This window comes from Eleutherodactylus coqui, chromosome 3, assembly GCF_035609145.1.
Source record: "Eleutherodactylus coqui strain aEleCoq1 chromosome 3, aEleCoq1.hap1, whole genome shotgun sequence".
Classification (NCBI taxonomy): domain Eukaryota; kingdom Metazoa; phylum Chordata; class Amphibia; order Anura; family Eleutherodactylidae; genus Eleutherodactylus; species Eleutherodactylus coqui.
In genome coordinates this window covers 14,463,663-14,476,715 of record NC_089839.1, presented here as the reverse complement: position 1 = coordinate 14,476,715, position 13,053 = coordinate 14,463,663, and the positions used below count along the sequence as shown (strand labels likewise).

Sequence of the window (13,053 nt, the reverse complement as noted above, 5' to 3'; positions counted from 1 at the left end):
CGCGTTTGTAATGACAATACTGTAAAAACAATTTTTCATCCATATCATTGTGGGACACAGCTCAGACTGTGGGTATAGCTACTGCCACTAGGAGGCGTACACTAAGCAAAAAAACTATACCTCTCCTAAAGGCACCAAGCTAATCAGCTTTAGCTAAGTGTCCGTAGGAGGCAGACCTCTCCGTTGCCGGCCTTCTGGCCTTTTTCTATAACTACCTTTGAAAATACAGGATAAGCACTAGACTCTCCCTGTTACCCCAGCGAGGAGGGCTAACAGTGTGCGGCCAACCACTCTGTTGTATGCCCGACCCTCAGAAGAAAAGAAAGTATGGTTAAACACAAGTATGGCTGGCCAGCCAGCCAGCCATAGTGTCCCCCCACCAACGAAAACAGTCTCTCTTCATAAAGGGTAGATGAGCATTGGGGAGCACCCTGCTGGAGTACAGGAATCATTTTCTATGGATGGGTTGGTATACTTCACCATGGGGAAATTATTCTCTCCCTCCTCATCCATGGGATGGGAGTCTGCCCACCTCTTCTTTTAGGGCACCCACCTCAGTCCCTACTACAACTTCCACCACATCCTTACTTGGGGGGTGTGGGGGGATATCCTCATGATAAGGCTTGTCTCTTGGCCCCCTGCGTCTGGGATGTGTTATGCCTCTTCCTTTTTTACTATTGGGACAGTAAGTATCTGTGGTGCCTCTGCAGCAACCATAGCGGCAAGTGAATTACATGCTATTACCATGTCTAACCCCAGGGCAGAAAGCTCCAGACAAGCCACAGCCAGAATCATGCACTTTGTGAGCTGTCGCTCTAAATTTTCATGTGGACAGTCTGAACCATTCTACGCTGACTGACTGCCATCTAGACAGGCCACCAGCGATCTGCCTACTTGTACCCTCCCCGCTACAGCTCAGTTGGCGGCTGAATTGGAATGGGCCCACGCTTTGTCTCGTGCAGTCCTGGACCTTGGCACCATGGCACCATGGAAAATGCAGGAAGCGGTCAAGGCCATTTCGTCTTCTACAATCCTCTGAGTTGCCAGCCTCATCGTGCTCTCCACCTCCTACTGGGACGCGTTCTTAGCTTTCCTTCTGGGATGGCCCTTTCTTGGAAGGCGATGCGTCTTGAGTGTCCCTCTCATTTGGATCTGGACAAAGAACAGTCTGCGAGCTAACCTCTTTAGGTGAGAGATCCGGATCCAGAAGCGTCCGCAGGGGCAGTTTCTTTCAGATTTCCACAGCGTTGCCTTAAAGGGGTTGTCTCGCGAAAGCAAGTGGGGTTCAGCACTTCTGTATGGCCATATTAATGCACTTTGTAATATACATCGTGCATTAAATATGAGCCATACAGAAGTTATTCACTTACCTTCCCTGCGCTGGCGTCCCCGTCTCCATGGCTCCGTCTAACTTCCTCGTCTAATCGCCCGATTAGACGCGCTTGCGCAGAAGGGTCTTCTGCTTTCGGCTCGGTTCGGCATCAGCGGCGTTTTGGCTCCGCCCCCATCTACGCGTCATCGCGTAGCTCCGCCCCGTCACGTGTGCCGATTCCAGCCTCCTGATTGGCTGGAATCGGCACACGTGACGGGGCGGAGCTACGCAATGACGCGTAGAAGGGGGCGGAGCCAAAACGCCGCTGATGCCGAACTGAGCCGAAAGCAGAAGACCCTTCTGCGCAAGCGCGTCTAATCGGGCGATTAGACGAGGAAGTTAGACGGAGCCATGGAGACGGGGACGCCAGCGCAGGGAAGGTAAGTGAATAACTTCTGTATGGCTCATATTTAATGCACGATGTATATTACAAAGTGCATTAATATGGCCATACAGAAGTGCTGAACCCCACTTGCTTTCGCGAGACAACCCCTTTAAGGTCTTTTCTTCCCATGAGGAATTTGAAGACATCTTGTCTAGGGAATAGAATTTCCCATAGAAGCTTTTCACTAAACCGAAGCGCTTATTATTCACAACAAACTGGACAGAATCACGGGGGTGCAGGTTGAAGGACACTTGGGAGATAATGACCACACTATATTTCATTTCCAGCTGTCATTCAATAGGAAGCCTAATCAGGGAGCGACAAAAAAAATAAACCTTAGTAAAGCAAAACTTGATCAGCTCAGAATAACACTTGGCAACATTAATTGGGACAATATCCTCATATATATAACAGCACAGGTGACAAATGGGAGAAGTTTAATACCATCCTAATTACCTCATGCGAGCAGTTCATACTCTTTTTAAAAACAGAAGAACTACAAGTTGAAGGAAACCAATGTGGCTCGACAAGACTGTAAGGCGAATCTATTAAAATGCTTTTCTCAAGTGTATTCACGACGGAAAAAAAAGTCACGAGTTGCAAGGGAATAAAATGAACCCCCGCTAAATATCACCTGCCTAATGCAGAGGTGCAGAGCCGGTAAAAGAAGATTAAAATTGTCAAATCACCGGGCTCAGATGGATTACACCCAAGAGTTCTAAGCAAATGAAGTGATGTGATAGACCGCTATTTCTTGTATTTAGAAACACTATTGAGACTAAGGTTGTAACAGTGGATTGGCGCATTGCCAATGTGGTTCCAAAATCCAAAAAGGGGTCAAAAAGGGAGAGCCTGGTAACTACAGGCCGGTAAGTCTCACTTCAATAATTGGAAAAATTATTTAAAGGGTTTCTGAGAAAAGCCATCCTGGAATACCTCAAGGAGAGCAACAGTAGAACTCATCAGCAGCAAAGGTTCATGATGGGACGATCATGTCAGACCAATTTGATCAGCTTCTACGATGAAGTAAGCTCTAGGCTGGACCTGGGAGAGTCTATTGATCTCGTATATCTGGATTTCTCTAAAGCATTTGACACCGTGCCGCATAATAGGCTGATATATAAAATGAGACAGCTCGGACTGGGCGAAAACGTGTGTATCTGAGTAAAGAACTGGCTCAGAGATAAAAAGCAGAGGGGGGTAATAAATGGTTCGTACTCTGATTGGGCCACCATCGCTAGTGGGGGGCCACAGGGCTCAGTATTAGGCCCCATTCTGTTCAATATGTTTATCAATGACCTGATAGAGGGGCTGCACAGCAAAATATCAATATTTGCAGATGATAGAAAATTATACAATATAATTAATGTACCGGAGGACAATGTGCGGCTACAACCGGACCGAGATAAGTCGGGGGCTTGGGGAGAAAAATGGCAAATGAAGTTCAATGTTGATAAATGTAAGGTTCTGCACATGGGCGAGAGAAACGGATGTCACCAATATACACTAAATGGGGTACCACTAGGGAAAAGTGAGATGGAAAAAGACCTGGGGGTACTAGTGGACTGTAGACTAAACTGGAGCAATCAATGCCAGTCAGCTGCTACAAAAGCAAAGTCTTGCGGTGCATTAAAAGAGGTATAGGGGTGAAGGATGAGAACATTATCCTCCCACTATATAAGGCACTTGTCAGGCCTCACATGGAATACTGCGTACAGTTCTGGTCACCAGTGCTCAGGAAAGATGTTACAGTGCTGGAGGGGGTTCAAAGAAGGGCAACTAAACTAATACAGGGAATGACGGGACTGGAATACCCAGAGAGGCTACTAAAATTAGGATTATTCACCCTGGAAAAAAGACTGTTAAGGGGCGACCAAATAACTATATATAAATACATGAGGGGACGATACAAGGATCTCTCCCAGGATCTGTTTATACCCAGGACTGCGACTGTAACAAGAGGGCATCTGCTACGTCTAGAGGAAAGCAGGTTTCATCACCAACACAGAAGGGGGGTTCTTTACTGTAAGAGCAGTGAGACTGTGGAACTCTCTGCCTGAGGAGGTGGTGATGGCAAAATCCATAGAGGAGTTTAAGAGGGACTTGATGTCTTTCTAGAGCGTAAGGATATTACAGGATATCGACCGTAAATAACCAGCGGGGTGGTTGTTCAGGGTCTTGGAATCAGGTAGGAACTTTCAAAACGTTGATCCAGGGATTATTATGACTGCCATTATGGTGTCGGGAAGTATTTTTTTCTCCAAAATGGGCTAAATTGGCTTTTGCCTTATGGGTCTTTATTGCCTTGCTCTCGATCAACGGGGGGGGGGGGGGGGGGGGGGGGGGAGAAACAGGCTGAAAGAAGAGCATGTCCATCCAGTTCAGCCTAACATACTATGTTACTATGCTTCAAAATTCTGAATCCAGAAGAGTCCACAGTGAAATAAGCAGCTTCTTCAATGTCTTGCTTTGCAAAATACACCACTGTACCTATGGTGGACACCTGCTACAAAGAACTGGGATCGCTGAGCTAAACATCCTTTGAGGCAGTGGGTTCGGACCTACGATCTCGCTTTACTCGTACCTGGGTCAGCAGGGCTACTAGTGAGTGGGCTAAGCAATTACGCCGCAGCATTCTCTCTGTTTTTTTTTTTAACCAAAATCAGTTGCAGATATTGCACAGCAAGTTGGCCAGGCAGACCGATCTCTGTGAGGCTCCCTGGATGCTGCCAGACTAGTAGCTCAGCTCTCAGTACTCCAGTCCGGGTATCGCGGATGCTAAAAAAAAAAACCCCGCACAGGATTACAGGAAGAAACCTTCTTTTAAACCCTTTTGGGGTCCCTGTCCTCAGGCTTCTAAGTCCTCCTTCACAAAATCTCCACATGAAGGGTGCCCCCCCCCACCCCAGTCACTCAGGAAGGGGGTGTTTTTCCCAATTCCGAGACACCTGGGTATCCCATGTCTCAGATGCCTGGGTCCCGGAAGTCATTTCCTCAGGACCATTTCTTCAGATCCAGACTTCCTCCATGTCTTTCAAGCGTCAGCGATTTGGATCAGGCAATATGCCAGCTTGTCACTCAGGGTGTCATTGTTCCGGTTCACAAGGTTTTATTCCAACCTTTACGTGGTACTCAAGAAGGACGGGTCCATCTGCCCCATTCTGGATTCGAAGAACTGAATCAATATGTAAAAGTCTGGCATTTCTGCATGGAGTCACTAAAGTCTGTCATTGCATTCATGGAACAAGGTGAATTCCTGTCGTCCATCGACATCAAGGATGCAAACTTCTATGTGCCCATTTGTAGAGCACATCAGTGTTTTCTGCACTTCACAGTTGGATTGGAACGTTATCAGTTTGTGGCTCTCCCATTCGGGTTGGCCACAGCTCCTTGGGTGTTCACGAAAGTCCTAGCTCCAGTGATGGCCCTTCTACACTCCAGAGGAGTTGTCACTATTCCCTATCTTAACAGCATCCCTCGTAAAGAGGCCTTTTCACTCGGCCACTTTGGAGAGTCTCCACATCAATCTGGACACACTCTCAGTTTATAGATTATCAACCACCCTAAGTCCTCTTTTTTTTTTTTCCATCTCAGCATCTGGAATTTCTGGGCCTGGTCTTCGACACGATAAGTGCCCATGTTCTGCTACTGGCGCAGAAACTTCAGCTACTCCAGGCTCCCTGCAAATTCTGAGTCCTATCCTCACTCAACATTGCATGAGAGTCCTGGGATTGATGCGCTCTTCATTCGAGGCAATCCTCTTCAGTCAATTTCACACCCGACCTCTCCAGTGGACAATCCTCTCAGTGGGACAAATCCATGCAAACTCTAGATCATAAAAGCAGGCTACCCTTGACAGTTCATCGCTCCCTCAACTGGTGGCTGGACTCCTCTCTAGTTCACTGGGGGCGATCCTTGGATGGGGAGGGACATTACACAACCTCACAGCACAAGGAACATGGACAAGTACAGAAGGAGTCCCTTCCGCCAAATGGACAACACGACAGTCGCGTACATAAATCATCAAGGCAGAACCCGCAGCTCAGCAGTCATGGAGAATGCGGAAAAATTCTTGGCAATCCACATACCGGGCATGGACAACTGGAAAGCAGACTTCCTGAGTAGACAGAAAGTTGACCCGGGAGAATGGGAACTCCATTCAGACATCTTTCAAGGCCCTTGCCGCAAATAGGGTTGCCCGGACGTTGACATAATGGCGTCCAGAATTGACTACATTATTTCAAACCTTCATGTCTAGGTCTAAGGCTACACAGGCTCGGGTGGTGGATGCTCTTATATTACCATGGGACAGACTTCAAGTTCCCCCACATATTTTCCCCATTCTCGCTCATTTCTTGAATCCTCAAGAGGATCAAACTGGAAGGTCTTGAAAGTCATGGCTCCGAACTGACCTTGATGCGCATTGTGTGCCGATCTAGTGGATCTGCTCCTCAACTCTTTGTGATGCCTTCCAGTTCGAGATGATAGTCTCTTGCAGGAACCCCTCTTCTACTCAAATGCTGCCGCAATGTTTGAGTGTGGTGGTTCCACAGTGTGTGGAAAGTTTTCTTCCTCTGGTGTGAACAGCGTGGTTTTTACCCCAAGCACTGTTCTTTCACAGGTATTGTCTTTTTTCCGGGAAGGTCTTCACATGGGCTTGAGTTTCCATTCCTTGATGCAGTGATGCAAAAAAAATATACCCCCCCCAAAAAACTTTTTGTAGGTTTTTCCACTTTTGCACAATAAAAAAAATAAAAAAAAATAAAATTTGGTATGTGTACCAACCCGTGGGAAAAAAAAATCCTTTACACCATATAGTGTACACCTTTTAAAAAAAAAAAAAAAAAAAGGCAGAATTGATGGGTTTTTACGTACCAATAAAAACTACAGCTTGTCGTGTTATGAAGGAACCCTCAGGCGGCCGTGTCAACAAAAAAATTGGTCATGGCTTTTGAAAAGTGGAGATGTAAATCCCAAAAAATTTCGAGTCCCTGGCTCCAAAATGGATCGCGTCCTCAGGGGGTTAAGTGGTGTATCACTTGTCTTCCCTGTTGTAATCTTTTTTTCCTTCCTTTACAGAACGGCGGCGTTATTCCCCGGGAGGCCTTCGAAGTGGAGGAGGCGGCGGCGGGGGACATGACCGGATAAGAGTGTGCGAATGCGACGCTCCCAGCGACCAGAGTTCTGTTTACATAGGAGATTCCTAATTTAGTTTAACCGCCTGTTCTTGGACCTTGGCGTTCTCCTCCTTGTGTTCGTTTCTTACGTTATCTTGTTAAGGTCCCATTAAACAACCAGAATGGGGCGCGGTTTAGCATCTGTGTTACGGCCCACAAGACCAAACCCCACCCCCGCAGTTCTAGTTTACTGATCTTCAGAGGGTCGGGTTCACATGTTCAGCGTGGGGCCCGGGTGGTAAAACACGGCCCCGCGATGGAATGGTGCCTGATGATCTGCAGAGAATTTTGCACGGTTTTGTTCTGTTCCTGTGTGAGAAGGTTGTGCGTTTTCTATGGCGTTCGTCCCGTTTTATGTGTTGCAAGGTTTTACGGTTTCAGTTTGAACTTCACTTTTGTATTATCGAACGTCCATTAAAGGAAACGTTCTGTTACTACGTCCGATTGTGTCCCTCGATGCCGCCGGGTCCAGGAGATCACGGGACTCGTGCAACCAAAGTGAACCTGCCAGAACGGCGGAGATTGTAGTGTTGGGTCACATGAGCCTATTACAGGCGTATTTTTGCATCCGTAATACGGACATGTGTCCCGGTCTGACCCAAACTCGGAGGAAAAGGGGAGTAATATGAGAGTGCACTCATGGATACGGCAAGTATCGCGAGAAGCGAAGTCTGTGATGATAGATGAGTGAAGTGCAGTCATGCTCCAGCAGAGGGATGACCAACGCATCGAGGGTAGACTCAAGCTCCATTTCAGCGTTGTATGCCAGCGATAACTCAGACCCGGAGCATTGCCCTAGACCTGATCTTCCTTCAACTCTACAAACTTTTGCAGTGTGACAAACTCCACTCCGAGTGCCCTCAGTTGAGTATGATCCGTAGTGATGATTGGCCTGAGTATGTGCTCCAGAGATGTTGAACTGGGAGAATACGACTGCTATGCCCCAAGCATGCTCCGAGTGCCATGATGAATACACCTCTACATTCCTACGATGCTCTGGGATGACCTGCGGTCAGGCCGGGACTCACATCAGTGCCGCCATTAAAAACAAAGACGTGCCTGCTGGTGATCGCTGAATTCCACGGTCCCCAATAATGCTATATTAATGGAGGCCTCCCACGGCGTAACTCCACGGCAAATAGAACATGCCGCAATTTATTTCCCACAGTAGAATTCCGCATGTGAGCATTGGCAGGCAGAAAGACATTAGGTTCTATTGAACCTAATAGCCGCAAAATTCACACGTGGATTTCCGACGCGGGAAACGTGGTAGAAATCCGTCCACGGGCATTCACACTTAGATCTCTAATGCAGGACTAGAGGGGATGGAGCATGACGTAAGGATACGGTCTTCAGGGTTTGAATCTGGGTCCTAATAGACTATAGGCTTGATACACTGTAATACATGCATATTGCACGCTGCTCTAGAAGCGTTCTGCGGATCACATGTTCAAGTTCACTTGGTGTCGCCACGTCCATAACCTGTGCGGCAGAATGAACACGCAAGGCGAGGGCTACACAGTGACTTCAGCTGTGGTAGCGGTCACGATATCGCCCAGCAATACTGCAAACTAACAAGTGAATACATTGCGCTGCGGCTCGCTAGCTTTCACAACTTGGCGATCGCAAGATATCCATTTTAGTGATCAGGTTGCAATGGCCGCTGCTTACAGTGAATGTAGAGGGGAGAGAACTCTCCTCCAGCCATCCCGCCTCCCTGCTGGCCACGCTGTGCGCGATCCAGCGATACTCGCTCCTGTGTAACAGCATCGCAGCGTGTATACATGTGGACGCTTGCTCCGTGTAAAAGGGCCTTAAGATTCGGGGCTAAAAATGTAGAAAATGATTTATCAAAAATTGTGGATTGTCCCACAGTGGACTTAAACGTGCAATCACTTATATACTGTAGTACCTCAGTATTGCAATATATTTAAAGCGATTGTCCACTTAGCCTATCCTGAAGATAGTTTATATCAATAGATTTTAGTGGGTCCCATTGATTAGCTGTTCGTCAGACTGATGTGCCGATTTCTGCAGGAAGCGGACAGCTCTGTTTCTCCCGAAGTGGTTGGACTTGGCATTACAGGCAAAGATCCCATTGAAGTGAATGGAAACTTTTATCTGCAATACTATGTTTGGCCACTGCCGTAGAAATGGAGCTGTTTGCTTCATGCAGAAATCAGCTGCATGCACAAACGCACTGCGCCAGCAAAAGGTTGGTCAGCAAGGATGCTGGCCGGCAAACCCCTATAGAAAGGCCATCAATTTGCAACTGGACAACCCCTTTTTAAGTCTTGTCACATTTACGAAAATCCAGGCTCCCACGCTAACTGGTCCACACAATGGCCTCCTGGGGGCGGCTGATGAGACAGCAGAGGGGAGCCTTCTCTGGTTGGCTGGCTGTTTTAGATGTGGTCCGTTTTGACAGTGGCATCTAAATAGTTAATGCTGCGATTAGGGCGAAGTTCCATAGCGGCAGTTGCTATCGGCTGTCAAAAACAGCTGCTAACTGCCCAGTATGGAGTGGACTCGGCTTCCCCACTCACCCCCTACACCCGTCACCGCATGGGGCCAAGCTGTTAGAGGAAGATATGTAGAAGGAGCTAAGGGGGCTGCATGCAGAGATGTGTAGAACGGGCTAAGGGGGCTGCATGCAGAGACGTGTAGAACGGGCTAAGGGGGCTGCATGCAGAGACGTGGAGTCAGATTGGGTGTGAACAACCCGTATCCATTTTATAACTGCCATATTTGCTATAAGGGGGCGGAGTCAGACACGGTTTACACGCCGTTCTGGATAAAGTCTACCCCGCAGCCAAGTGTGACTAATGCAGTACAGGGGTTTATTTAAAGGGTGGAAACCCCACTATGATTGGTAATGCACACGTGGGGATCTCAACACCCCCGCTAGCTGGTAACCCCTCAGTGATGCAGTCGGTTTGTGCCTTAATGGACAACCAATTTTTTAGGCTTTTTATTTTTTTTCTTTTGCCATCGCATGCGAGGAGCCATAGTTTTTTAATTGTCCCGTCGACATAAGACGCTCGCGGCCTCGTTATTGGCGGGACAAGTTGTGTCTTTAATGGCATCAGTTTTGGGTGCAAATCTGTAACTTTTTTATTGTTTTTTGGGGGGAAAAATTCTGCCATTCAGTTTTTCGGATCTCATTTTCATGGCATTTAGTGTGGAAAATAAATACTGTGATGACATCATCCTCCCCGGCGGCACGATGCCAACTATATATATATAAATTTTTTTTTTTTTTTTTTTTCATTTTTAGGTTTTGCTATTTTTGTACACAAAATGTATACATTTTTTTTAAAGATCAGCTTTTGTCTTGACTTTCCTGAAGCCACAGAACTTTTCTTCTTCCTTCGCCGAGGGGCTTGCAGTTTTTCTGCGGGATAAACTCTAGTAGTCATTTATCCAATTTTGGGAAATATATAACATTTTGATGCTTTTTTTATTGCCAGAATTGCAGATTTTGTTGCTCTTACCTCAGAAATGAAAAAGCATGCATTTTATTTTCTAAACCGCGTGGCAGAAATAACTCTCTATGAATTCTGCGGGCCGCTGGGATCAGATTAATACCGAGAGGATGCCATTCTTTTTACTTGTAACCTTTTCACAAATGTTTTGGTTGTGCAGCTTGATTCTAAGATTCTTAACTTTCTTTTTTTGTCCATGGTGCTCTCTGTGTACGGTGGCTGGTTGTTCGCTTTTTTCACAAGATGAGTTGTACTTTTTAATAGCGCCATTTGTATCCATGTGATGTTTTGATTACTTTCTATTCTGTTTTTTTCCCACTTTTTGTGTTTAGTATGTTGCAGCGGGAGGCTGGCTGGCTATCGGTGACAACCGCCTCCCGCACCGTGTGAGATTTCTTCCGATTTCGCGCTATCCCCACAATGTAAGAGTATGTCCAGCTGACGGATGTACCCCAGCGCCATGACGTACTCTTACATCATATGGAGGGAAGGGGTTAATATGTAGCATCTTCGGGAATCAACAGAAGAATAACAGTTTCTCTACAGCCGATGGTTTGTGGATCAGAGATGTCTGACGTTAGACTTGCTCAGAGGATAGATGGTTGGTGCCCTCTAGTCAGACTCGCACAAGAGGTGGCACAAGGCAGGAGTGCCGCCACCCTGGAGGAGGAAGTAATCATCCGCTACACGCTATAGAGGCTGAAGATGTGAACTCTGAAACAAAAGGGTGTTGAAGCAGATTGTGACCAAATAAGGCAGCTGCAGTGATTGTGGCGCCCAATTGTTTCCAGCATCTTGTCTCCACCGCTAGAGAGGAGAGACCGACGCAAACTTCACTGCCAAGCAGCAATTTACAACCGCTGGTTATACAAACGAATGCACAAAGACAACTATAAATGGTGTCACGAGCACAAATCCTGGACTGCTGCTAACCAGAAACGTGAGGTTTACTCCAACCAATCCTCTTTTGTTACTTCCCAGCACAGAACGTTAAAGGGGGACGAGCTTCAGCCAGTCCAGCACAGTGGTGGAGCCGGCCTAGTTTGGGCAGTCAACTCTTGGTTTTCTCTAAGACCCATCATCATCATCACCTTGTGACTGCCAAGGACTAGACTGATAGCAGGTCACCCTATGTACAGAGGTTTCCTCTGGATGCCTGCCCTCACTGTGCAGCTCGCTAAGGCCAGGCAAGGGCCGATGAAGTTCCTTCTTGAGCAGCAGTCACCAGCCCTGACCGTCATCGAGGAGTGTGAAGACTTTATCCCCACCTTCAGCTCTCCGGGTCAATTATCGCATGACATGGGTCTGAGCTCATTCCAAGCCAAATTCAGGTTGCAGCTACCATAACGTTCCATTATTTTGATTAACCCCTGTACAAAAACCTCAAATCCAGTTGCCACATCTTTGGGCTGTCGGTGCGCCGGCTCGTGGCTGCCATTATTCAGCTATAATTCATGCTGGCGCAAATTATATCATCACCCATAAAGCAGCATTAAGTAGGCAGCTGCTGCCATCTGCTGCGCTTCTCTCTGTACTGCCCCCATTGGACACTTTGCACTCATCTTTTACTGATGAGTGCTGCTATTTTTTTTATACTTTTTGCCCCACCCCCTCCTGTTAAGCTCCACCCATGAAGAACATACATTCTGGCACACAAGATGGTCTTTTCTACTACAGCAACCCTCTGTGAACCATTTAATAAAGGCACCACACCAGGCTGTTAAAAAAAAAAAGTGGACAACCCTTTTAAGGGGTATTTTAATCTTGGCAGGTCATCCCCTATTGCGTGGATAGGGGATAACTCTCCATTCGATGGGGATTCAACCGCTGTGAGTTCGATGGCTGTAGAGATACCGCTCCTGGCGTGTCCCTAAACCATGACTGCGGTGGTCATGCATGAGCACTACTCCCTGCAATGAGTGCCAAGCGCTTGAACTCTATCTTCGACCGTCCCATTGAAACGAGTGGCGCACACGCACAACAACTGCTGTCAGTTTTGGTATGGGGCAAAGGACTATGGTCAGACCCTCACAGAGCAGCAAGTTACCCCCAATAGGGAATGACTAGTAAAGATGGGAATACCCCATGAGAGAGGGTTTCTGTGCAAGATACTACTGCTGACCCTTTCCTCGGGATTGGTCATCAACAGTTGATCAGCTGGGGGCCGCCTCTCACAGATTAGGGCTCCTTCACACCGGTGATTGCGATATCGATGCAAGAAAATCACAACTTTTCCCCCCCGTGATTTGTGAGTGGCAGAAGAGGAGGCGATCAGAGGAGCGCGGGCACCAGAAGTAGAAACTGCGCCACCGAAATCCAACACATGGTCACGGTGAATGGAAGCGATCGAAGATCCCGGTTCGCAGCTCTGCCCGCAATTACCAACACCAGTCCGCGTAATCCATTTCCACCCCGCCTCCTGTGTATGAAACAAGAATGTAGAAAGCGGCACCCTCACAGACCACATTCGTGGACTGACTCCCGTGTATTGTGGCGCTGACAATGGGCGCCTCATCAACTAGGATCCCGAGTGGCAGATCGCAGCCGATCAACTATTGATAGAATATATTGATCCCTGTGCCGGCGGTGCTCGCAGATCACGGTTACCCCACAATGAAGAATCTCAGACACCGG

The 13,053-nt window shown here is 47.4% G+C and overlaps 1 protein-coding gene across 1 annotated transcript in view; it reads left to right on the top strand.

The window, feature by feature from the left end:
* LOC136619696 (nuclear RNA export factor 1-like) overlaps window positions 1-7,353 on the top strand; it is a 58,336-nt gene extending 50,983 nt beyond the window's left edge. The window contains exon 21 of the mRNA XM_066594463.1: window positions 6,837-7,353. Coding sequence (XP_066450560.1) covers window positions 6,837-6,905 — 69 coding nt within the window. The 3' untranslated portion in view covers window positions 6,906-7,353. The remainder of the gene's footprint in view (window positions 1-6,836) is intronic.
* Window positions 7,354-13,053: the final 5,700 nt, after the last annotated feature.